Source organism: Hyperoodon ampullatus (assembly GCF_949752795.1).
Source record: "Hyperoodon ampullatus genome assembly, chromosome: 14".
Classification (NCBI taxonomy): domain Eukaryota; kingdom Metazoa; phylum Chordata; class Mammalia; order Artiodactyla; family Ziphiidae; genus Hyperoodon; species Hyperoodon ampullatus.
In genome coordinates this window covers 56215520-56243068 of record NC_136927.1, presented here as the reverse complement: position 1 = coordinate 56243068, position 27549 = coordinate 56215520, and the positions used below count along the sequence as shown (strand labels likewise).

The 27549-nt window shown below is 43.3% G+C and overlaps 1 protein-coding gene across 1 annotated transcript; it reads left to right on the top strand.

Moving 5' to 3' along the window:
- Positions 1–5459: 5459 nt before the first annotated feature.
- Positions 5460–5996, top strand: PRND (prion like protein doppel; the record flags this gene model as incomplete). The annotated part of the gene is made up of 1 exon (XM_079719409.1): positions 5460–5996. One exon carries the CDS (start codon positions 5460–5462, stop codon positions 5994–5996), a length of 537 nt encoding a protein of 178 aa, XP_079575535.1.
- Positions 5997–27549: the final 21553 nt, after the last annotated feature.

Here is a 27549-nt window from a genome sequence, read left to right as displayed (position 1 = left end):
TCTGGATTCTAGGCACTGTGCTAGATGTGGGGCAAAGAGATGCAGATGAAACACAGTCCTTCAACTTCTGTGTGCTCAGCTGAACACATGAACAGCAAGGGAATGCTCCAGATGACTAGCTGGCTGTGTGCCAAGTGCTATGAGAACCCACGTGAAGACCCCTAACTGTGCTTGGGAAGAGTGAGCAAGCCATAGAGGAAGGTGATATTTAAGGTTTGCACAAGGCAATCATAAAAATTCTAAGACTATAAAAGCTTATTGTAGGCATATGCTATGACCCAGCAAATCTACCTATCAGAGTATACATCCAACAGAGAAGTGATCACAGGTCCACCAAAAGGCACGTGCAAAAATGTTCATGGCAGTGCTCTTCACGCCAAAACCACCCAAACGCCCACCAACAGGGGAATGGAGAAGTCTCACGATGAAATGAACAAGCTACAACTATACCCAATGTGGATGACTCTCACATGTAATTTGAGCAAGACAGATGCAAAGGATTGTGTTTTATGTAATTCTACTTATATGAAGTACAAAAGCAGGCAAAACGAATCTGTGGTGTAAGGAGTCAGGACAGTGGTCAGTACAGGGGAGGGGCAGTGACCTGATGGGGAGATAGGAGGCTTTGAGCTTTGTCATGTTCATCTTGTTAATCTTGGTGTGTGTTACATGGGTGTATTCAGTTTGTAAAACTACATAATGCTGTATAATTAGGATATGTTCAGCTTTCTGTGTGTATAGTAGACTCCAATAAAAGAAAATATTGAGTATGGCTGTTTAGACAGCTACACAGCTATCTAGTAAGTATTTTATCCCAAAACACATCTCAATTCTTTCTCTATCATTAGGCCATGAGCGACGTTACCTGCCTTATTCATCTCTGCTCTCCCACATAACAGACACTTGATAAATCTTCAAGAAGCCAAGATATGGTGGGTGATCTTCCCACACACTAACCTTTCTGGATACAGTTGTTTTGCCACAGCATCTCTTATCTTAACGATCAATTTATTTATTTCTAAATGTTTTCAGAAAGGCCCAAGATCTAATCAAACAAGGATTTGCTATAATAATGATCCATTCATGCATTTAGAACTCAGTTTTTCCCTGTTGCTTTTTTTTAATCCACATAATTTTCTATTATTCATGTTGGAGAGAAATATGTCACAGTCCTTTGCATCATGGAGCACCCAACACTGTGGAATCAGTCCCATTCTCCCAGTTTTCTCAAAGACCATCTACATTCAGTTATTTTTCTAATATAATTATCGATGCCAGAAGACAAAATTTACTCAGCTCTGGCCTCTCAGCTCATTTGAAGAAACTAATGTTCTCTCACTATTTCCATGGCTGTTTGTTCATCTTTACAGGCGAGAGCCAGGTGCCAGGCAGGGTTGGAGCAGTTCTGTACTCTCTGCATCTGGTTAACAGTTTTCTTGCTTGTTTACAGCTTCCAGAGCTCCTCCCTTCTTTTCAAACACTTCACAGCCCTCTACACTCTTCTATGCCTCTGAGAACAGTCTTTTGTTCGCTAACAGGAGGAATCTGCAGCCTCATCAGCTCTAAACCAACCTCCCACTACACTGTGGGCAAAGTCCTCCTCTAGAAGGGCATAGAAAGAAGGGGAATGAAGAGGGCCTGAAGGGGAGGGGGCATGGAGGTGACTGCACCAGATGGGGACAGGCAGGGTGGACAGTACACAGAGTACAGAACAGGGCAATGGATCTGCAGGGGCAGCACAGCCTCCTGGCTGTGTGACCTTGGGCCTATCTGGGCCCCATGACCTTATAGTGTGAAGGAGCTGCACTAGAGGATTCTGAGTCCTTTCTAGCTCTAAACATCCCAAACCTAATTATTACCCTAAGCATCTATTATGTTGAACAAACGTGTACTGACCCTTGTCTCTGGGGGTAGCAAAATATTGAGAGTCTTTTTCTTCCTCTCTTCTGCATTTTGCAAATAGTTTCTACTACTAATAGTGTGTGTGTATGTGTATGTTCACAAAACCAAAATGTCTATGATTCTAGAAGGAAAATGAAAAAGTTTTTTTTTTTTTTTTTAAGAGAGAAAAATCAGATAAATTTTAAAAGTAGAGGTAGGGGAGAAAGAAAGGCCCATGTGGAGGCCAAAAATCCACCTAGAGCAGAGGAAGCCCTGCAGGGACAGCATTCAATTTGGGGTTTCCCTCCTCCAGGGTGAAAAGTCTTTGTAAACTCTTCTGGCGTCATCTGTTGGTCATGCCAGAAGCAACAACTTAATGTGGTTTAAAAGAGGGCTTTGAAGTGAATTTGGAAACCATCGATAGGGTCATATTCAGGGTAAAGATCATATTCTATTTACAGGTAAATCTCGCTCCAATCTCACCTCCAGAATTCACTTTTGATTTGTCATTGCAGTAATGATTGTAACACGGACACCTTAGTCCCTTCTGTGCGTTCACCCGATAACTATGCACAGCTCCTCATGCCAAGAAAGGCAGATCCTCTGGCTCCCTCCCAGCTAGGCTTGGGCACCACTAGAGAGGGAGGCACTCTGAGGAAATCCGCTCTCAGCTCACACCATCTTTGAACATGTGGGTTTCGTCTTCCTCTGTCTCTGTCCCCTGGGTTTCCACAAACCTTCAACTCGGCCTTTTGAATAATTCATTGTTTCAAGCATTTCCTCACGGCCCCAGCGACTCAAAGTCCTGGCGAGTCCTCTCATTTATCTTCCACCCAACATTAGCCCTGCTTTTCCATGGAAGCTCCTCCAAGAAAACTAGTCCCTCACTAGTCCCTGTGGGTCTGGGCTGTGGGTCATGTGGTCCAGCTGGTTTCTCACCCTCTTCCCAACCTGACCCTTCCCACAGAGGCTGCCCAGCAAAGGCCCCTTGGCTTCTGAAACTGGTCTTTAGGTGCAGGACAGTATGCATATCTAGCAAGATTTCTTTAAAGCACCCTCTTGTAGATATTGAAGGAAAAACATTTTCCTTCTAACACTTTTCATTTCAATCTAAAAGGCACCTCTCCAAATATCAGTCTTAAAAATAGCCTTAACCAGACTCCTTGGACAGATGCAGCCACTCATCTGTACAGCTGTGACACTGTGATATAATAAGAAATACATATTTGATCTTCATCCCCAGTTCCTGGCACAGAGCTCCTAAAATTTGTCATTTCCTGAGTGATAGGGGTGAGAGGAGCATCTTTTTATTATATTTGGTTTGTTCCCAGTTTCTGGCATGGGGTTCAAAGAGCTTCCAGGTTGGTGAATTCACACACATTCGGGGAGAGTTGTGTACCCCAAACTCCATGAGAATTCCTGTACTTGGAATCCTTCCAGACCTGCCCTATGTATCTCTTCATCTGGCTGTTCATTTATATCCTTTATAATCAACCAGAAATAATAAGTATAAAATATTTTTAATAAATAACTTAGATAAATAAAAGGTACCTCTCAAGTCTTTCTGGACTTCATCAAGTTCTTCACATGGTGTTTATTAGTAAAGAGTAATGAAAGGGTCCATCTGTCTCAAGGCAAAGAAGCCCTCGGGACCCCTTGATTGGTCATGCCAGGGAGGGAAGGGCTCCCATATTTGGAAAGCAACAGGAATGCACCTCCCCCTGCAGCTCCTACATAGCTGGGCAGGCCCAGGAGTGTGTGCAGGAGGTGTGCAAGACGACAGTGTGCCCGTGGCTCCAGAGGTGCACTGCACTCCCAGAGAGATCCCAAGGTATGCGGGGGGCAGAGTTTGTGTGTGCATTCCATTTCTGTGGCCAGGGTTGTTCATTTATAATCAGACTGTAAACCATGCAGTGATTTCTTTACTCTCGCCTCCTGGGATGACCCCCAGATCTGGAGACACTTGTGAGGATGTTCAGACATCACTGGTGTTCTTGCCTATGTTTTGGTCCTACAATAACATGCTAGTTTAGGGTGGGCTGGTTGGGATTTTCTTTTGCGTTTAAGTCCTTGTCTCTGAAGACTAATTTCTTTCTCAAGATCTCTATGCTTTTATTTTTTAATTTGATGCACCCATAATTTATATTATTACTGTTATTTAAGATTTCTCCTACCAAGGGGTATGGGCTGATGACATGGGTGTGGCCCCTGTTTAGGAGATTAATGAATGTTTGCTTCACGCCTGGATTTTTTTGGAAAAAGTTCGTCTGAGCTCACTGTGATTGGGGAAAAGTGAGGGGTGGATGCTGGAAGCCTGGGTGCTCAGGCTGCTGCCTGGCAAACTTGCACCCACCCTGGGGCAGTGCCTACAAGTAAAGAGAAGTCAGCAGAGGTCTCTTTGCAGGAGTCCAGAGGAGCCTGGGTGTGCACTTAGGTTGCATTTTGCCTCTTTTTCTGCATAAGAACCAGTGTCACACTAGAGTTGAACATTTTAACAGAGAAGTACTAATCACTTTTAGGAATACTGCAGGGAGGATGTGTTAGGGCCTAAGCAAGCTAACTTTTCAACCTCCACCAGCTCTGGTACACGTGGACACAGTAAATCTTCTTCTAGAAGATAGCCTAAGCATGATCTGCTGTAGTAACTCTTCCTGTATCCCTGATCCACATGGACAAAGGTCCAGGTGCTGGAGTGCCTTGAACAGTTGACCTTGAGAGGTGGATTTCCACAATAGCTATTGTAAGTTCAGGAACCAGATGTGACGAACTACCAGATTGGGGGGCTTAAGGGGGAGGGATATTTCCTGAGGTCATCAGCAGCCTTTCAGATGCCCTGGGGCCACCTTGACTCTCAGTGCTTCCCCAAGCCCTCTTGTCTTCCCTGTCATCTCATTTCCTCTGAAATTCCGCACAGGCCCTGCTATTCACTTAGCTTAGGGGCTATCTGAGGTGCCCTTCATGTCCAGTGAGTCAAAAGCACAAAATTCGAGCACCATCCCCTCCAGCAGCCCAGAAGGGCAGTGGGGCATGGCAAGTGGGCACATGGGAACAGCATCAGACAGAGCTGGATTCAAACCTGCCACCCACTATTGTGTGGCCTTGGGCAAATTACTTAACTTCTCTGAATCCCAGTACAACTTTTATAAAAGGGGGGTAATAATGTACCTACCCCATGTGAGAATTACGTTAGGCAATGTCAGTGGCTGGCACGTAGTAAGTGCAATAAGAAACTAGTTGAGGGAGGAAGGTGGGGTCACCCTGTCCCCAGGGTAAGACTGGAAAGGATATCCATGAATAATCAAGGTGCCCGTTGCAGCTTCTGATCTGTCTGAGAAAACCAAGATCACTGTCCTGAATGGATGTAATTCCAGGCAAAAGCAAGAAACTTGGTATTGAATTGACTTAACCCTGTGCAGCCCAAGCCTGGGAAAACAATTATGTTTCCAGAAAAATGTAAAGGGTGCAAGAATGCCATTCCTCTCATAGAATCTCCTACATGTGGGAGGGCGCAGGGGAGACTGGGAACCCCACTGGAGAAGTTAACTGCTCCAGCCTTTTCTGTTGCAGATTCTGACACAATGAGGAAGCATCTGGGTGGATGCTGGTTGGCCATTGTCTGTGTCCTGCTCTTCAGCCAGCTGTCCTCAGTCAAGGCGAGAGGCATAAAGCATAGAATCAAGTGGAACCGGAAGGCCTTGCCAAGTACCTCCCAGGTCACAGAGGCCCACACTGCAGAGATCCTCCCAGGGGCCTTCATCAAGCAAGGCCGAAAGCTGGATATCGACTTCGGAGCTGAGGGCAATAGGTACTACGAGGCCAACTATTGGCAGTTCCCTGATGGGATCCATTACAACGGCTGCTCTGAGGCCAACGTCACCAAGGAGAAGTTTGTCACCAGCTGCATCAATGCCACCCAGGCGGTGAACCAGGAGGAACTGTCCCGCGAGAAACAAGACAACAAGCTTTACCAGCGGGTCCTGTGGCAGCTGATCAGGGAGCTCTGCTCCATCAAGCAGTGTGATTTTTGGTTGGAAAGGGGAGCAGGACTTCGGGTCACTCTGGACCAGCCCATGATGCTCTGCCTGCTGGTTTTCATCTGGTTTATTGTGAAGTAAGCGTGCAAGCAGGCTGTTAGCCACAGAGATGAGTGTGGGTGAGCAAACCATGAGGGAGTTACCCCAGTTCTTCTCCCCAAGCCCCAAACCCCAACATGTTCTGAAGGTACCAAAGAGCAGTGATTGATTCTTCAGCACTTCAAATAAGACTCCCAAGTATTCACTCAGGTTCTTGTCTGTATTTGATAAATGTGTGGGCATCAATTCTCTCCAGGCTCTACCTGAGGGTGGCTTGTTCATCACTTCATTCTCAGCTCTGGTGGAGCATCTGGCACACCATATCATGCAATAAATGTTTGGTAAGCAGATAAAAGAATGCACCAGGGACTGTGCCAAGCACTCCACAATACTTCCCCAAAACTCTTAGAGGTAGGTGTTATTCCCATTGTACAGATGAGGAAACTGAAGCTCCAAGAAGTAAAGTAGTAAAGTAGTTAGAAAGTGTCATAGCCATAATTCAACCCTGGCTTGTCTAACCCCAGATTTGCTGCTCTGTACAGTCCCACTTTTGGAAATATGAAAAGACTGATTCTGATGGCCATGTATTTGATACCTTATTACATGGAAGTTGATTAATTAGTTTAATTAAAGTAAGATATAATAAAGGAATTAAACTAAAATAGAAATAAAAGCTAGACAAAAACCCATATTTTCTTGTAAGCCCATATTTCCTTTCCTTGAAGTACTGCCAAGCTGATTCTCAGAGTAGATTAGATCTACTCGCAGGATGTGCCTATGGCACAAAGATGTTCTTTCTCAAGAAGGATAAGTATTTTCTATTCCCATCTCTGAAATAGTCCATGTGTTTAAGAAACTATTTCTAAACAGCATGTTTGCTTTCTAATGTTCCCCCAACCCTGTGTGCATGTTTTTAGGTACATGCATATGAGCATCTTTAAATATACTCCCTTTATACAGGTACTCGATAAAATCTCTAGCCATTCTTTTACTGCCACTTTGGCAAGGAGCCATCTTTTCTGTGAATCACTTACAGCTTCAGAAAAACAATGCCTTGACAGAAAGGTTAAAAAGAAACTCTGTCTTTCGGAAGAACAAGAATTCATGCATGCCACAATCAAGAGCAGATACACCTCATTAGTTAAACTATGTATATATAACACAATATGAATACAGTTTAAATAAGAATAATGGGGCTTCCCTGGTGGCACAGTGGTTGAGAGTCCACCTGCCGATGCAGGGGACACGGGTTCGTGCCCCGGTCCGGGAAGATCCCACATGCCGCGGAGCGGCTAAGCCCGTGAGCCATGGCTGCTGAGCCTGCGCGTCCGGAGCCTGTGCTCCGCAACGGGAGAGGTCACAACAGTGAGAGGCACGGGTACCGCAAAAAAAAAAAAAAAAAAAAAAGCATAATGAATCTAATGCTCTAAAAGGTGTCCCACAGACCCTCTGGGAGTATGCTCAGAGACCACCTCCAAGGGTTGTTGAACCATATTTGGAGATAAAAGTTGCTGAATATTATCAATTGTCTGTAAGGGTGGGAAAATGTGCCTTGTCAGACAATCTATCCTAAGTATTTTAAAACGTGAGTGTTGATAATGGTACCTCATGTTCTGAGCCTCCACTGCTAATCAGTGTTCTTTGCAAGGATACATTTGGAAGGTTTTAACATAGAAAGCGGGTGGAAGACTTGGGAGCCAGGCAGCCCAGTGGAGCACCTTCCCCAGGGTGTGTGGGGACGTGCCGCACACCCCTGGCAGCACATGAGGAGCGCCCACCTCCGTGGCTCTCGTGCTGCTAGCACGGTGCTCATCTTCCACAGTCCTGGTGAGTTCTAGAGACCAAGAGACCAAGACTAAAGTCCAGAACACATACAGGTTATTTCCTACATGTCAATTTTTTAATAATAACAATAGCAATAAAAACAGAAAGAACAAGTACTTATAGGCTGATGTTGACATTTCAAGTCCCAGCTCTCCTGAGTTTAATTACAAGGGCACACACAGCCTCATAAGCAAAATGACTTCATTATTTATGTGAAAACACTCAGGCCATGATGTAGTACATTTTCTATAATTCCTGTCTTTTCTCATTTCATTAATAGTTCCAGAAACCAGATTTAAGTGAACATGTAGTGAATTGGTATATAGTGATTCAAATGCAAAACTTATTTAAGGAAATTTTAATTGACTCCGTATGTGTTTGAACATCCTTGTTCATGTTGATGAATTATGAAATCAAGTCAAGGCTTTGTGAGTCTAGTTTTCACTTTAGCAAAGGGTTGTCAGGTGCCTACTATGGACAAGACTACAAAGGATTTCTGAATTATTCTTGATAGAGTCATTTTAAATGTGAATAATTTCACCAACCATTGATTTCTTGTCCTTTCTGAGCATTCGTTTTTTTAATGTAAGTTTATTGTAAAAGTGACACTAAAATTACAACAGAAATCCAAAACAAAACGTTGCCCAGAGTCCCAGCATCTGATTGTCAGTGTTCTCATTTTGCCCTATAACCTCCTAGTCCTTACCATTTGCATATACAAATGTACATATTTGCAATAATAATGTAAGTGAGCTTGTATATTCTAAATTTTTGCTCAACTTTATTCTATGTTTTTTTCATTTTCTATGATTTGGGGTTTCTTCCCTCCCCCTCTGCTTTCCCCAACCCACCTTCCTTCCTGCCTGAGATGTAGCCTCCACGCTTTCCTTGTGCTCAGATATGTAGGACAGAGTTTTTTGTTTGATTACTCCTTTTAAAAATACTGTAGTCATACATCGCACATTTAATCCTCTGCAATTTTCCTCTCTAACGCTGAGTCATGACCCTTGCTCCAGTGCAACAGCTACCTAGTTAGTTAACCTGTCCTTTTAGAGAGCTGCATAATATTCCATACCATGGAATAGACCAGGATTGATTTAATCATTTCCTTGTTGATGGACCTTCAGGTTGTTACCAGTTTTTCACCACTGCAAACAATAACTTTCTTGTACAGACAACTTTGCAGTCTGTTACTTTTATTTCCGTGGAATAGATTTACACGTGAAAATTTCCGGACAAAGCTGTGTGTAATTTAAATTTTTCTAGACATGACTAGATTATGTTCTTACATAGCTGGAGCATTTCGCATTCCCCTTGCCGTGTATGGTGCTAACATGTAAGAGTTTCATTTAAGTAAGAGCAACTGCCTTTTCCACAAATGGTGCTTGAGCATCTTCTCCACTCTGCACACGACACACCTAAAGCCTCCCAACTAATTTCTGACCATAAAGACCATTTGAAAATTCTAAAGCTGTTAGCAATTTCCATCCTACACCTGGTCCTCGGCCCAAAACATCTGGAAAGCAGGCGGAACGTGTGCAGGCTTCCGGCTCAGATAGTGGTATGCTTGCACAGCTCCACACTCCCCAACAGACAGGGGAGGCATAGTGTGATGTTTGGTCTTGGCCTTTTTATTAATTTGCAGTAAAATAAGAAATACAAGTATCTGCATTCCAGCAAGAATGCTCTCTAGGTCATAAAAATCAGAAGAAGCAGGAATCGAGCACACAGTGTAAATAGCCCACACTACTCCTTTCCTCTGAGTTGTCTGGGCAGACAAAGCATCCCCCTGGAGCCCCTCACACCCCACCTGGCTTAGGACGTGACTGGCAATATTCAGAAGCCCCACCCTCTGGTCCTAACGAGGTGTGTCCCAGGTAGTGCCATGAGTTTGTCTTGAGCTGCCCACACTCTCTACCTCAAGCTTTCTGATAACAAGTGACTGGCTTTGAACAGTGGCCCAAAGTTGACCCTTGGCCTTAATTAGCACCTTCGGTTTGGTCACATCTTTCATCTCTACCTTTTCTTCATGTGCTGTATATGGCTGGACAGGGATGCCCTAAGATGCCGATGTGTTTCTCTGTGGCACGTTCTGGAGTCTGCCAGGGTCTCACCTGAAATGCTGACAGTGGGGCCTACGTGACCACACGCAGGCAGTGGTAACACATGGGCAGACCACACATGCCAGGTGAGTAATCAAGAAAACTTACACAGATATGGCATCATGACAAGTTTCAGTTTCCCCAGTTGAAAGTTCAGGTGCTGCTCAGTTGAAGAGCAGACCTCTGACAAGCCCAGCTCAGGACAGCACCTGTGTGTTCACATTTTCTGCCCCAAGGCCATGTAGTCAGACACAGCACAGGGCTCGTTCTTCTCTTACCCTCACTGCTGGTAGGAGACCCCGTTTCAGTTGGGCACCCAGCTTCCCTGGTGGAAGAGAAGGGAGCCAAACTTCCATGCTACTGGGAACAACAGACACCTGCAAAATGGAAATAAGGTGCTATGTTTTTGAGACATCTCTTAGCCCATCCCATCAAAAGCCTGCTCCAGAAAAACAGACTCAACTGCTTCCCTTGGCAAATGGGAGCCTTCCCCTGGGCCCATGAGAGGCCTCAGACTGACCACCCCACTTCCAAAAGGACCTTCCTGGCAGCTGCACCCAGGCCAGAGCTGACCCCCCAAAAAAGCTTATCCTCCAATACCTAAGTGTCACTACATCCCCAAGATGCTTCCCTCTATCTGGTCTGAATTTCTTATCTCCATTCATCCACCCTCCCCCTGGTCTTCCCTTGGAATTCCCAAATCTTTCTGTGGGAAAGCATTGCCGTCTTAAACAAAACAAATTGTTTTAACTCCAATAGGCTTGGCCTTAAATTATACAAGGAAGTTGGCAGAAGGCCATAAAGGAACTAAAGGAAGCTGGAAACAGGTCAGGGCCAGGGGACCGAACACAGGTGGTCTCCCTGAATAGATGGAGGTGGGTGAGGGTGAGAGGTTTGGGGAGTTGGGGAGACTGCTAGGAGAAGACCATTGCCAACTAAAAATTGTCACTTGCTATCTGCCTCCACAAGGATTAAATCACTAGCCACTGCAGTTACTGACCTTCAACACACCCTGAAAGGAATTCAGGGCGGAGATCAGGAATGAGGCACTCTGTGCTCTGGGAGAAACTGGCAGAAAGGGGCCTTCAGATAATTAGATATCTTCAGGAGAAGATTTTATGAGCCTAAATTCTTCCATCTCCTCATATCTAGAAAAGAACTAAAATCACTAAAGTGACATCTGCTTCTCGTGACTAACAGCAAACTTCTGTCAAAATGTGTGCTTGATTGCACGTACCCCCTTCACCAAAATCACATGTATACTGACCTCCCCCACTACCTATTTGGAGCAGTTCCTCAGAGCTCTCTGAGATGCTGTCTCCTGGGCTATAGTCCTCATTTTGCCCCAAATAAAACTTAACTCACAGCTCTCACATTGTACCTTTTTTTCAGTCGACACCATCCATGGGAAGAATTACTCACTCAGGCCCATCAGAGGTGACATCAGCATCCAACAGGGCTTTGGGCTCAAGAAACAAGGTTCAACACCAAGGAGAGAGATGTTCAAGGACTAAGCAGAGGGAAGGGTCCGGGTAAGGTCCTGGTCAGGCAGGACCCATATCAGTCGTGTTCTCCTTGAACACTTGAATTTCTCCTTGAATTTCCAAATCCATAATTCAGGTTTCTAATTTTTTTAACTGGCTGTTTTGACTCAAGTTTACTTAGCAATCAAGAACAAAATGAAGGACCTTATAGCATCTGTAATATTGTGGTTTATAAGAAATATATTGTTAAAAGATAAACTGAGGTATGTTAAAATTTTTGAGTTTATTTGAGCAAAAATTAATTTGAATCAGGCAGCATCCAATCTAGCAGATAGAGAGGAGCTCCAAAGATCTGTACAAAATGGAAGACGTTTATTTACAGAAGGGGGTGGGAAAAGGAAGTTACTAGCAAAGAGTGGATTGTTTGTGGCAAGGTCACCTTCCTTTAGGGGATAGCAGGGGTCTAACAGGCAGATTACCTTACTAGTACTGACCAGGTAATTCCAGACTGACTGGTTTAAGAATCCACTCCTAGGAGAGGTTGAAATTGTAATTAATTTAGGTACTAAGTCTCAATTTGGTGACATGGGCTTAGTACAGGTGACTCCATTTGGGGCCTGCTGCCTCTTTTGTATCAATATATTTGGTCATATTCTGGTCATTCAGATGACCAAATCCATTTCTCATATATATTTGGTCTTCATCCATGGTTCCCTGTTCACAGTTCCCCGAACCATTGGGATTGCCTAAGGGATTAGAACAATAGGATTAGAACAATTTTGTCATAATACTAGTTCTCTTTCCTCAGTTCCTGAAATCACTTCAAAGCCATAAAGGTGAAATGGGTGTCTTGTTATTAATGACAAGTCCCTTTCCACAACTACTGGATTTATGTTAATGTAGTGACTTTTGGAAAGCACCTAAGAATGGGGGCTGGTTGCCAGGGAAACTAACTTTGAATAGAGGTTTGGAACTTTCAGTCCCAGCCCCTAACTTCTGGGGAAGGGAGGGGCCTGGAGGTTGAATCAATTACCAAATGCCAGTGATTTAATCAACCTTCCCTATGTAATGAATTCTCCATAAAAACCCCAAAGGATGGGTTTGGAGCTTCCTTGTTGGTGAACATGTGGGGATTTAAGGAGCGTGGTGCACTCAGAGAGGGCATGAAAGCTCTGCACTCTTTCCCCATCCCTTGCCTTGCCTTCTCTTCCATCTGGCTGTTCTTGAGTCATATTGTTTTGTAATAAACTTGTAATCTAGCAAGTAAAATGTTTCTCCAAGCTCTGTGAGTCACTTAGGTAAATTAATCGAGCCCAAGGAGGGGGTCGTTGGAACCTCAGATCTATTGTCTCAGGTCAGTTAGAAGCATAGATGACAGCCTGGACTTCAGATTGGTATTTGAAATGAGGGTGGGGAGCAGGCAGTCTTGTAGGACTGAACCCTTAACTTGTGGGATCTGACTCTATCTCCAGGCAGATACTGTCAGAATTGAGTTGAATTATGTGTGACACCCAGTTGGTGTCAGAGAATTGCTTAGATGTGTGGGGAAATCTGCCCACCCACAAAAACACACACTGGAATTGGTTCCAGAGCCCTTTTAGAATCTCATAAAAGTCATTTATCCCTCCTCATGCCTAAGCCAAACAACATCATCACCTGTCCCCCTGGAGAAAAAAGTGAAGGCGAGAAGGAGGCAAAGGGTTGGTGGATTTCCCTCAGATTTTGGCCCACATAGCATAGCCAAAGTGGGGAGGGCCCCCAACCACCCAAAGTTAAAGGGCTTTTCTGGGCTTATTGTCACAAGAGCAGATTCTAAAAAGTTCCCTCGGGAATTTCAAACGTAGTGTGGTCTGCGAAACTGCCCCTTCTCAGCTAAGAGGAGACTGACCTGTGCAGATGGAAGTTTCCATAAGTCCAAATGCCAGACTCTCAGGGTAGGACCTGAGCCTGTCTGTGGGGTCCCCACATCTATATTTCAAGGCCACTGGCCCTCTGCCTTAGCAGATGGCTTTTACTTAGAGTTACAGATAATTTTCCTCTGGGCACTAGCTCAGCTCCTAACTTATGTTAAACATTTTAGCTAATGTCGTTCTTTGCTTTATCTTGGACATTTTGTGGTTTCATCCATGCCTTCATTCAACAAACATTTGTTGAGTTCCTACTATGTGTCAGTCTACTCGGTGCTGGAGCTATAATGGTGAGCAAGTAAGGCAATATCCTTGCTTTTGGGGTCTTTACTTTCTGGTGGCATAAACACATACACATATAACCACAGATAAACTGCTATATCAGCTCTCTGGGAGTTGGGGGGAGCACTGGTTTGTACCATTTACCAGTAGTGACCTCGTGTTCTGTGCCCAGGTCAATTTATAAAGGTGATGAGTGACAGCATGGAGAGGTCAATGTCATGGATCACAATTTCCCTAGAAATGAGAGGCATGGCTTGTCACCACCACAGGGTCACAGAATGAATGCCAGACTTTGGTCAGGAAGCAGAAGCAGGAGAGAAGGGAGAGCCTAGGTCAGAAGATTTTACTGGGCTTTCCTCGGGAAGGGCAAGGCAGGGTAAACAGTTTAGGACTGGCTAGCTTGAATAATTTCTGTGGACTTTGGGCTATAGTGGAGCTCTCTAGTTTTTTGGTACCCAGCCCTTTAAAGCACAGGACTGATAGAGATCAGCTTCCACTGCTCTCAGCTGAGCCTTTTGCTATCTCTAACAACTGGCTGGCCCTAGGAGGGCAGCCTCTCTCCAGCCAGAGAAGTATTTTTATGATGTCAAAACATCACAATAGGGCTTCCCTGGTGGCGCAGTGCTTGAGAGTCCACCTGCCGATGCAGGGGACTCGGGTTCGTGTCCCGGTCTGGGAAGATCCCACATGCCACAGAGCGGCTGGGCCCATGAGCCATGGCCACTGAGCCTGCGCGCCCAGAGCCTGTGCTCCGCAACGGGAGAGGCCACAACAGTGAGAGGCCCGTGTACCGCAAAACAAGAAAAAAAAACCAAAAAAACCCATCACAATATAGAGAAATTTTTAAAAACATGATTAATACACCGAGCTAGTCTCAAGTTACCAGCTAGCTGACTGCAGAGCTGGAAGAGATGTGCACAGTCCTGTGTGACTGGTTCCAGCACAACTAATTTAACTGTTTACCTTGTAACCTTTGCACATGTTAATTCACTCCATATGCCATTTTATAGCCCTCTAAAATCAGGGCTGAAGTCATTTCAAGTTGAGAGCTGTAGATGATTGAAGATTGCCCTCTAGATCTCTCTCCCCACGTGCAGATTGACACCCAGTGGTGCGTGGGCTTGGGAAGAGCCAGGCCAGAGCAGAAGAGAGACGGCACATGGGCCTCCACTGGAGTTCAGGATCAGTTAGAAATAAATCTCTGTTGACTCTCTATCACATGCCTGACCATCCCTGGGGCTCTGCAGATACCACAATGAATGAATCACCACTGCTGCCTTCCAGGTCTCAGTCTGATGGGGAAGTGGATAATGACTGAGCAATGTGGGAAAGTGGTATGCTACGCATGGGCACTAGCAAGAAATCTTTCCAGAGAGGGCAAGTCTGAAAAGATGAATGAGAGTACCGAGGTGAAGAAGATAGGAAAGAGGCAGTATTATTGCAAAAACCAAAACCAAAAACACCCTGGTACATTCAAGGAGCTGCAAGTTGTTCAGTCCAGCAGGGATGTGGGGGCATATGGTGGACAGTGATGCCATGAGGCTAGAAACCAAGAAGGGCAAGACCAACAAAGTTCCTTTATTCTGCTGGTCCTACAGGGCAGCACTTCTCAAGCTTTACTGGGGATCTTGGTTAAATGCAGACTCTGCTTCAGCAGGTTTGGGGTGGGTGGGCTCAAGATTCTGCAGCTCTATCAGCTCCCAGTGATGCAACACCACTTGTTCATGGACCACACTTTGAGGAGAGTGTAGGTAAGGGGGAGCACTGAAGGGTGTTAGGAATACTGTATCAGGCTTGCATTTAGAAAGATGGCTCTAGGGACTTCCCTGGTAATCCAGTGGTTAAGAATCCGTCTTGCAATGAAGGGGATGCCGGTTCAATCCCTGGTTGGGGAACTAAGATCCCAGTTGCCGCGGGGCAACTAAGCCCGCACCACAACTAGACAGAAGCCCGCGCAGTGCAATGAAGAGCCCGCATGCTGCAATGAAAGATCCCACGTACCACAACTAAGATCCGACACAGCCAAATAAATAAATAAATATTAAAAAAAAAAAAAAAGAAAGAAAGATGGAAAGATGGCTCTAGTTGCTGGGCAGGGAATGGGCTTCAGGCAGCCAGGGCTGCAAAAGGAAGAAGGTTAAGCCTGGCACATGGTGAGTTTGAGGTGTTCCATTTCGATCCTGCCTGTCCCCCCTTGTCTGACTCCCTTGGCCTCACCGCCTTCCTCACGTTTCTCCTCCCAAGGGGGATGCTGGAGCCCTCAGAAATGCTCTCCGGGACATCTTCTCATGTCTGGGATGCCAGTCTGAACAGATCACTCAGCTTTACAGATTCAGGCAAATGTGTGCTTAATGTCACTTGGTCCTATTATACAACAGAGTCTGTTCATTTAGGGGCAGAATTTATTTCACTAGCTTTATAAATGGCTGTCCCCAGAGTACATATTCAAGACCTAAAGTGTGGTCATTTATGCTTTCTAATTAAGCTTTACTGAATTTTATGGGGGAAACCTGTGCTATAAGGAGATTTCCCAAAATCTTAGGATATATTGCTTTGGAATGTTCACAGTCACAGTGGTGGGGAAATATCATAGGCTCAAAGGGGCCAGGGAGGCTGCTATGGGGCTTAAAGGAGAGCAAATTATCTGCTCCTGGGGACATTAGAAATGAGGTTTAGGTAGAGTCCATTAGACAGTAAGAGAATGGAGCACAGAAGGGTGCTCCTGTAAGAAATAATATGTCCAAGGGCTTAAAGGTCTAGAAAGAGATGACAAGTGTGAACACTACAGACAGCCTGGTATAACTCTAAAATACACTGTGATTAGGGGAGAAATGAAACAGGATGATCACCAGAGAACAGAACACAACGAACCTTGTGTGCCGACCAAAAGGAGGGCAGCTAAGCTGCCAGATAACTAAACTCCACCCCACTGGCCAACCTGTTAGGAAACAAACATTTACTGAGCTGCTCTTGTGTGCTGGGCATCTGTGCCAGGCCTTGGGGATACAGTGATGGAGACCACAGTTAAGGAGCTTAGAGCAGGTCAATATTGGAGACAGACTTAAACAATGAATATGATTAATTAATATCACATGTGATGACTGTCACACATGAGTAAAGGGGATTTGAGTATTAAAACTGAGGGTTCATGTTTGTGCTGAGACTTGCAGAATTAGTGAGTGAGGCACATCAAAACCCATTCCTAGCTTTCTTACCCTGCTGGTGGGAGTGAAAAATGGTTCAACCACTTTGAAAAACTGTTTGGCAGTTTCTAATAGTTCAACATATGGCCCAGCAAGCCCACTCCTAGTATACCTAGGAGAAATGAAGAGAAATGAAAACATATGTTCACAGAAAAGCTTGCGTATTTCAAATGTCCATAGCAGCTCTCTTCAGAATAGCCCAAACCTGGAGAAAACTTAAATGTCCATCAACAAGTGAGTGGATAATCACATAAAAACTAGGGCAAATGTTTGGAGGGAAAGATGTTCTTGTTTAGCAAAAGAATATACATCTAAGCTTTGAATATACATCATCTACTCATATGGTGAGTAGCTTCAACTTCTAATTATAGAGATCTTTCAGGAAAGAGGTGCTTTATCAGCTCATCTTGAGTATTAAAGGTAATAAAGATACAGCTATTAGCTCCAGAGTCTTCTGTCTCATACAGCTCAAATTTGCAAGGTCCAAGTGCCTGGAGGCGGGGAGTGAGATGTGTTATAGATTGAATGCTTGTGTCCCCCACAAAATTCATATGTCAAAATCCTAACCCCCCAATGTGATAATATTAGGAAGTGGAGCCTTTGAGAGGTGATTAGGTCATGAGGGCTTCACCCTTATAAAAGAGACCCCTGAGAACTCCCTCCTATCCTCCGCCGTGTGAGGACACAGAGAGAAGACAGCTATCTAGGAACCAGGCATTGACTCTGACACCACCAGACACCAAATCTGTCAGTGTCTTTATCCTGGATTTCTCAGACTCCAGAACTCTGAGAAGTAAATTTCTGTTGTTTATAAACCACCCAGTCTGTGGTACTTTGTTTTAGCAGCCCAAACTGACTAAGACAAGAAGCAACAGAATCTCTGGGCTTGTGGGTGAGTGTTGGTCTGCTACGCAATTTCTATGCCCGCAAAGATTCTCTGTCTATGGTCTCAGAGTTCCTAGATTTGGGGTGCTTATCCTGATGGCTTCCTACATGAGATCATCCATCTGTACTTGACCCTACCTCAGGCATGGAATTTCCCCCAGTTGCACTCCACCCATTTGTGTCTATCCCTTCAAAACTAGCAACACTGTGACTCCACAAAGATCTCCTGTATCCCATTGAAATGTCCTTAACACCTCTCTACAGATCAGACCGCATTGTCTTAGTTTGCTGACATTGCCTTCTTCTTCCATGTATACCCAAGCTGCATATGGATTCCTCACAGATAAGAACTGGAATTTCTACTTCTTTTGTATCCCACACAGCACCTAGCACAGAGTTGAGTGCATCAGCCGAATGAATGAATGAATGAATGAATCATACTGTCTTGCCCGTGGAAGCCCAGTTTCCTCCTTCCTACCATTCCCACACCCACTTAGGAGATTCTATCATGTCTTAAAAGAACTCCATACACATCTGTCAGTATCATAACAACAATATATAAGTGGCTCAAAATTATCCAGGATGAATTTCTTTGCCTTCCCACTGACACAAAAGCCCAAGTACTCAAGAGTTTACCTGCACATGAAAAAGGCAAAGTATAAGATTGTTGAAAAGAGATATGGCAGGTTTTTGAGAACATCCTTCAGATGTATCAGAAACAATCCAGGTTGTAAACACTTCAGATTCTTCAAGGAAAGCAGAATGAAGTGATCTCTACAGTCTGTTTTGGATCTACTGCTCTTCATTTTTGAGGGTCCTTCAAATCTATTCAAATCCCTTTGAGGACATTCTGCGTTGCACAGAAGAAGGTCATGGCACCTCAACAAAGTGCACAAGGTCCTTCGTAACCCGGTCCTGCCTTGTTCTCTCAGCTCCCCTTCCATAACCCAAACAAGTGCTTTACAATCCAACCATATTGCCCAGCCCTCTGAAGCCCTCCCTTACCCTCAGCAGAATTCCTACTCACATCTCAGAACAATCTCAGATAAGACCTCCAGGAGACCTGTCCTCAGATTCTGGGTAAGATAACTAATCTCCTTGTCGCTTTGTAATGTAATTATTTATTTACATGTGTATCTCTCATAGTGGACTGTGAGTGCCTCCAAACCCAATGATAAGTTTTGTTCACCTTGTGTTCCTCTACACAGCTGCTACCCCAATCTTGTCAGACTATCTGCAGGGACTAGAACCCTCGCACTGGGGTCCTCAATGCCTCTCTACTTGTCTCATTCTTGAATTCCACTGCCCTGAATCTCTTTCCTTCCACTAAGATCTATCTCTTTGTATTGAAAGCACCAGAACTTTGACATGCTCTAAAAAACATAACATGCCCATGTTCCTCTGCTGCTGTTCAAACCCACCTCCCAAGCCAGGCTCTCCCTGAGGGAAGGGTCTCAGCCAGATCCAACTGCCTCTAGCCCAACACTTGGTTTGAGGAGCCCCCTGCCTCCCAAGAGCCACAATATGGCATTCTGTTAGGTCTTCCTAGAGCCACAGGAGGAAACAATGTTCCAGCATCAGCCAGCAGGGGGCAGTGCGGAAACACACAAACTAGGCCCTTCCCTGAGAGTTGTCTCTCTCTGAGTCTGAAGATGGCTTGAGCCATTCCTCAGTTCCCATGTCCAGATGGATTCTTCTCTTACCAATTATTCCTATTAAATTAGAAAATCCTGATTCACTTCCTGGATTGTTCGGAAAGGCAGTAAACTCTGCCAGTCAGTTCTTGATATTTGAACCAAATGAGGGCCAGAAATTACAGAACTTTTTCTCAGTGTTACCAGATCTAAGTCAGCAAGATTTTTTTTTTGCCTGTCACATGCAAAAGTTTTTTTCCAGCTTGCTTGAGGTATAATTGACATATAAAATTGTAAGCTATTTAAAGGGTACATAGTGGTGACCTTTTTTAAAAAAAACATTTATTTATTTATTTTTGGCTGCTCTGGGTCTTCACTGTTGCATGCGGGCTTTCCCAAGTTGCGGCGAGCGGGGGCTACTCTTCGTTGCGGTGCATGGGCTTCTCATTGCGATGGCTTCTCTTTATTGTGGAGCATGGGCTCTAGGCACGCAGGCTCAGTAGTTGTGGCTCACGGGCTTAGTTGCTCCACAGCATGTGGGATCCTCCCAGACCAGGGCTCGAACCCATGTCCCCTGAACTGGCAGGCAGACTCTTAACCACTGCACCACCAGGGAAATCCCCATAGTGGTGACTTGATATAAGAATTCATTGTGAAAGGATTACCCCCATCTAGTTAATTAACACAACCATCACCTCATGCATTTATCTTTTTTTTTTTGGCGAGAGCTTAAAATGTTCTACTCTCTTAGCAAATTTCAATTGTATAATACAGTGTTATCAACTATACCCACCATGTTTTATATTAGATCCTTAGACCTTATTCATAATATAGCTGAAAATTTGTGCACTTTTACCAACCTCTCCCTAGTTCCCCCACTCCTCAGCCCCAGAAACAAATGGGTTTCTAATCCTCTCTGATGCCTTGAGTCCTAGAAAGTAGTTCTTCGTATTTTATTAGAGCATTTGGACTTGTCTTTTAAATATGCTTTTAAATGTACCATAGATTTCTTTCTCTGATGAATAAAAAGAATTATCTAAAGTTGGGAAAGGGTCAAATTCTCCACGTTTAACCATTTGCACCACAGTGCAGTTTTCTTAAGAAATCCTGTTATACATGGATGGATCTAGAGATTGTCATACTAAGTGAAGTCAGACAGAGAAAGACAAATATCGTATGATATCACTTATATGTAAAATCTAAAAAAATGATACAAATGAACTTATCTACAAAACAGAAACAGACTCACAGACTTAGAAAACAAACTTATGGTTACCAAAGAGGAAAGTGTGGGGAGAGGGGGGGAATAAATTAGGACTTTGGGAATAACATATACACAGTAATATATATAAAATAGATAATCAACAAGGACTTAATGTATAGCACAGGGAACTCTACTCAATACTCTGTAATAACCTATATGGGAAAAGAATCTGAAAAAGAAGAGATATATGTATATGTATAATTTAATAGCTTTGCTGTACACCTGAAGCTAACACAACATTGTAAATCAATATAAAATAAAAATTTAAAAAAATCCTGTCATCAAATCCACAGAATTTAAAATCATATTATTTTGGCTCTACAGTCATAACTTTGAACTATTTTGACTACAGAATGTGTTGCTGAGATCATGTAAGCAAGCCACTCCAAAGCATATACATGATCTTTATTGCATTATCAGTACCGTAAAGAAATGTTTCTATCTCATCCTTCATTTCAAAACATATATGAGCATTTTCTTCCTGATACTTGTGCCATACCTTGGTCTTAGGGACCAAGGCACAAGTCTACTGAGGGACCTTTTATACCTACTGGTCACATAGCTAAAATCAGGCTAGTTAAACATGTAAACCAAATGCAAACTATCAATGGCTACATTTCAAAGAAATAATGTGGACATGCTGGTACAAGATGACTCCAGGGGAGTTTTGGACTTTAAAAAGCATTTTGTAGATCACCAACAAGAATAAGTCCATATCGGGACTTCCCTAGTGGTCCAGTGGTAAAGAATCCACCTTCCAATGCAGGGGATGCAGGTTCAATCCCTGGTCAGGGAACTCAGATCCCACAAGCCACGGGGCAACTAAGCCCACATGCCACAACTATTGAGTTCGTGCACCTCAACGAGAGAGCCTGTGTGCTGCAAACTACAGAGGCCACACACTCTGGAGCCCGCGTGCCACAACTACAGAGCCCACATGCCCTGGAGCCTGTGCGCCACAATTAGAGAGAGAAAACCCACATGCCATAACTAGAGAGAAGCCCGAGTGCTGCAACGAAGATCCCACGTGCCGCACCTAAGACCCGACACAGCCAAAAAACAAACAAACAAACAAAAAGAATAAACACATATCTTGCCCAATGTTGCTCCAGATAACCCTGGAGTTAAGCACAGAACCTCCACAGACAAATCCAAGTTAACCCCATCCTTACTTAGTTATCAAGGCTTTCTCCATAATATGTGTTGTGTGTGAAACCTGACAAACATCACCTCACCCAGGTGATCACAATCAACGTGAACATTGATAAATCATGTTGATAGTATGTACTACTGATATGATGTGAAGAAAATGACACTTTATCTCTGTGGTCTTCCTCCCCAAAATTCATAATAACTCCAGTCTAATCATGAGAAAAACACCAAGACAAACTCAATAGAGGGACATTCTACAAAATATCTGACCGGTACTCTTCAAAACTGTCAAGATCGGCCGGGGCGGGCGGGGCTGGGAGCTGAGGCTCGGGTTTCGGTCGGAACGCAGGAAGAGGACTGGCGGCGTGAACACAGCCTGAAGGGGTTAGTGCACCACGGCTAGCCAGGAGGGAGTCTGGGGAAAAGTCTGGACCTGCCGAAGAGGCAAGAGACTTTTTCTTCCCTCTCTTTTCTGGTGGGCGAGGAGAGGGGATTAAGAGCGCTGCTTAAAGGAGCTCCAGAGACGGGCGCGAGCCACGGCTAAAGGCGCGGACCCTGGAGTCGGGCGTGGGATGCTGGGGCTGCTGCTGCCGCCGCCAAGAAGCCGGTGTGCGAGCACAGGTCACTATCCACACCTCCCTTCCGGGGAGTCTGTGCAGCCCGCCACTGCCGGGGTCCCGAGATCCAGGGACAACTTCCCTAGGAGAAGGCACGGCGCGCCTCAGGCTGGTGCAACTTCACACTGGCCTCTGCCACCGCAGGCTCGCCCTGAATCGTGCCCCACCCTCCCCCCGGCCTGGGTGAGCCACAGCCCCCGAATCAGCGGCTCCTTTAAAGCCGTCCTATCTGAGCGAAGAACAGACACCCTCCGGAGACCTACACTCAGAGGCGGGGCCAAATCCAAAGCTGAGCCCCGGGAGCTGTGCGAACAAAGAAGAGAAAGGGAAATCTCTCCCAGCAGCCTCAGGAGCAGCGGATTAAATCTCCACAATCAATCTGATGTACCCTGCATCTGTGGAATACCTGAATAGACAACGAATCATCCCATTGAGGAGGTGGACTTTGAAAGCAAGATTTATTATTTTTTCCCCTTTTCCTCTTTTTGTGAGTGTGTATGTGTATGCTTCTGTGTGAGATTTTGTCTGTATAGCTTTGCTTTCATCATTTGCCCTAGGGTTCTATCTATCTGTCTGTTTTTTTCATTTTTTTTCTTTTTTTTTTTTACTTAAAAATTTTTTTTCTTAATAATTATTTTTTACTTTAATAACTTTATTTTATTGTATCTTACTTTATTTTATTTTTTTATCCTTTTTCTTTCTACTTTTTCTCCCGTTTATTCTGAGCCGTGTGGATGAAAGGCTATTGGTGCTGCAGCCAGGAGTCAGTGCTGTGCCTCTGAGGTGGGAGAGCCAACTTCAGGACACTGGTCCACAAGAGACCTCCCAGCTCCACATAATATCAAATGGCGAAAATCTCCCAGAGATCTCCATCTCGACACCAACACCCAGCTTCTCTCAACGACCAGCAAGCTACAGTGCTGGACACCTTATGCCAACAACTAGCAAGACAGGAACACAACCCCACCCATTAGCAGAGAGGCTGCCTAAAATCATAATAAGGCAACAGACATCCAAAAACACACCATCAGACGTGGACCTGCCCACCAGAAAGACAAGATCAAGCCTCCTCCACCAGAACACAGGCACTAGTCCCCTCCACCAGGAAGCCTACACTACCCAGTGAACCAAGCTTAGCCACTGGGGACAGACACCAAAAACAATGGGAACTACGAACCTGCTGGCTGCAAAAAGAAGACCCCAAACACAGTAAGGTAAGCAAAATAAGAAGACAGAAAAACACACAACAGATGAAGGAGCAAGATAAAAACCCACCACACCTAACAAATAAAGAAGAAATAGGCAGTCTACCTGAAAAAGATTTCAGAATAATGATACTAAAGATGATCCAAAATCTTGGAAATAGAGAAAATGCAAGAAACATTTAACAAGAACCTAGAAGAACTAAAGATGAAACAAGCAACGATGAACAACACAATAAATGAAATTAAAAATACTCTAGAAGGGATCAATAGCAGAATAACTGAGGCTGAAGAACGGATAATTGACCTGGAAGATAAAATAGTGGAAATAACTACTGGAGAGCAGAATAAAGAAAAAAGAATGAAAAGAACTGAGGACAGTCTCAGAGACCTCTGGGACAACATTAAATGCACCAACATTCGAATTATAGGGGTTCCAGAAGAAGAAGAGAAAAAGAAAGGGACTGAGAAGATATTTGAAGAGATTATAGTTGAAAACATCCCTAATATGGGAAAGGAAACAGTTAATCAAGTCCAGGAAGCACAGAGGGTCCCATACAGGATAAATCCAAGGAGAAACACAATATACATATTAATCAAGCTGTCAAAAATTAAATAAAAAGAAAAAAAATTAAAAGCAGCAAGGGAAAAACAACAAATAACACACAAGGGAACCCCATATGGTTAACAGCAGAAACTCTGCAAGCCAGAAAGGAGTGGCAGGACATATTTAAAGTGATAAAGGAGAAAAACCTACAACCAAGATTAGTCTACCCAGCAAGGATCTCATTCAGATTTGATGGAGAAATTAAAACGTTTACCGACAAGCAAAAGCTGAGACAGTTCAGCACCACCAAACCAGCTTTACAACAAATGCTAAAGAATTTTCTCTAGGCAAGAAACACAAGAGAAGGAAAAGACCTACAACAACAAGCCCAAAACAATCAAGAAAATGGGAACAGGGACATACATATCGATAATTACCTTAAATGTAAATGGATTAAATGTTCCCACCGAAAGACACAGACGGGCTGAATGGATACAAAAACAAGACCCATATATATGCTGTTTACAAGAGACCCACTTCAGACCTGGAGACACATACAGACTGAAAGTGAGGGGATGGAAAAAGATATTCCATGCAAATGGAAACCAAAAGAAAGCTGGAGTAGCAATTCTCATATCAGACAAAATAGACTTTAAAATAAAGACTATTAAAAGAGACAAAGAAGGACACTACATAATGATCAAGGGATTGATCAAAGAAGATATAAAAATTGTAAATATTTATGCACCCAACATAGGAGCACCTCAATACATAAGGCAAATACTAACAGCCATAAAAGGGGAAATCGACAGTAACACGTACTCAGTAGGGGACTTTAACACCCCACTTTCACCAATGGACAGATCATCCAAAATGAAAATAAATAAGGAAACACAAGCTTCAATGATACATTAAACAAGATGGACTTAATTGATATTTATAGGACATTCCATCCAAAAACAACAGAATACACATTTTTCTCAAGTGCTCATGGAACACTTTCCAGGACAGATCATATCTTGGGTCACAAATCAAACAATGGTAAATTTAAGAAAATTGAAATTGTATTAACAATCTTTTCCGACCATAATGCTATGAGACTAGATATCAATTACAGGAAAAGATCTGTAAAAAACACAAACACATGGAGGCTAAACAATACACTACTTCACAATGAAGTGATCACTGAAGAAATCAAAGAGGAAGTCAAAAAATATCTAGAAACAAATGACAATGGAGACATGACAACCCAAAACCTATGAGATGCAGCAAAAGCAGTTCTAAGAGGGAAGTTTATAGCAATACAATCCTACCTTAAGAAACAGGAAACATCTTGAATAGACAACCTAACCTTGTACCTAAAGCAATTAGAGAAAGAAGAACAAAAAACCCCAAAGTTAGCAGAAGGAAAGAAATCATAAAGATCAGATCACAAATAAATGAAAAAGAAATGAAGGAAACGATAGCAAAGATCAATAAAACTAAAAGCTGGTTCATCGAGAAGATAAACAAAATTGATAAACCATTAGCCAGACTCATCAAGGAAAAAAAGGAGAAGACTCACATCAATAGAATTAAAAATGAAAAAGGAGAAGTAACAACTGACACTGCAGAAATACAAAAGATCATGAGAGATTACTACAAGCAACTCTATGCCAATAAAATGGACAACGTGGAAGAAATGGACAAATTCTTAGAAATGCACAACCTGCCAAGACTGAATTAGGAAGAAATAGAAAATATGAACAGACCAATCACAAGCACTGAAATTGAAACTGTGATAAAAAATCTTCCAACAAACAAAAGCCCAGGACCAGATGGCTTCACAGGCGAGTTCTATCAAACATTTAGAGAAGAGCTAACACCGGTGCTTCTCAAACTCTTCCAAAATATAGCAGAGGGAGGAACACTCCCAAACTCATGCTATGAGGCCACCATCACCCTGATACCAAAACCACACAAGGATGTCACAAAGAAAGAAAACTACAGACCAATATCACTGATGAACATAGATGCAAAAATCCTCAACAAAATACCAGCAAACAGAATCCAACAGCACATTAAGAGGATCATACACCATGATCAAGTGGGGTTTATTCCAGGAATGCAAGGATTCTTCAATATATGCAAATCAATCAATGTGATACACCATATTAACAAATTGAAGGAGAAAAACCATATGGTCATCTCAATAGATGCAGAGAAAGCTTTCGACAAAATTCAACACCCATTTATGATAAAAACCCTGCAGAAAGTAGGCATAGAGGGAACTTTCCTCAACATAATAAAGGCCATATATGACAAACCCACAGCCAGCATTGTCCTCAATGGTGAAAAACTGAAACCATTTCCACTAAGATCAGGAACAAGACAAGGTTGCCCACTCTCACCACTCTTATTCAACATAGTTTTGCAAGTTTTAGCCACAGCAATCAGAGAAGAAAAGGAAAAAAAAGCAATCCAAATCTGAAAAGAAGTAAAGCTGTCACTGTTTGCAGATGACATGATACTACACATAGAGAATCCTAAAGATGATACCAGAAAACTACTAGAGCTAATCAATGAATTTGGTAAAGTAGCAGGATACAAAATTAATGCACAGAAATCTCTGGCATTCCTATATATTAATGATGAAAAATCTGAAAGTGAAATCAAGAAAACACTCCCATTTACCATTGCAACAAAATGAATAAAATATCTAGGAATAAACCTACCTAAGGAGACAAAAGACCTGTATGCAGAAAATTATAAGACACTGATGAAAGAAATTAAAGATGATACAAATAGATGGAGAGATATACCATGTTCTTGGATTGGAAGAATCAACATTGTGAAAATGACTCTACTACCCAAAGCAATCTACAGATTCAATGCAATCCCTATCAAACTACCACGGCATTTTTCACGGAACTAGAACAAAAAATTTCACAATTTGTATGGAAACACAAAAGACCCCGAATAGCCAAAGGAATCTTGAGAACGAAAAACGGAACTAGAGGAATCAGGCTCCCTGACTTCAGACTATACTACAAAGCTGCAGTAATCAAGACAATATGGTACTGGCACAAAAACAGAAAGATAGATCAATGGAACAGGATAGAAAGCCCTGAGATAAACCCACGCACATATGGTCACCTTATCTTTGATAAAGGAGGCAGGAATGTACAGTGGAGAAAGTACAGTCTCTTCAATAAGTGGTGCTGGGAAAACTGGACAGGTACATGTAAAAGTATGAGATTAGAACACTCCCTAACACCACACACAAAAAGAAGCTCAAAATGGATTAAAGACCTAAATGTAAGGCCAGAAACTGTCAAACTCTTACAGGAAAACATAGGCAGAACACTCTATGACATAAATCACAGCAGGATCCTTTTTGAGCCACCTCCTAGAGAAATGGAAATAAAAACAAAAATTAACAAATGGGACCTAATGAAACTTCAAAGCTTCTGCTCAGCAAAGGAAACCATAAACAAGACCAAAAGACAACCC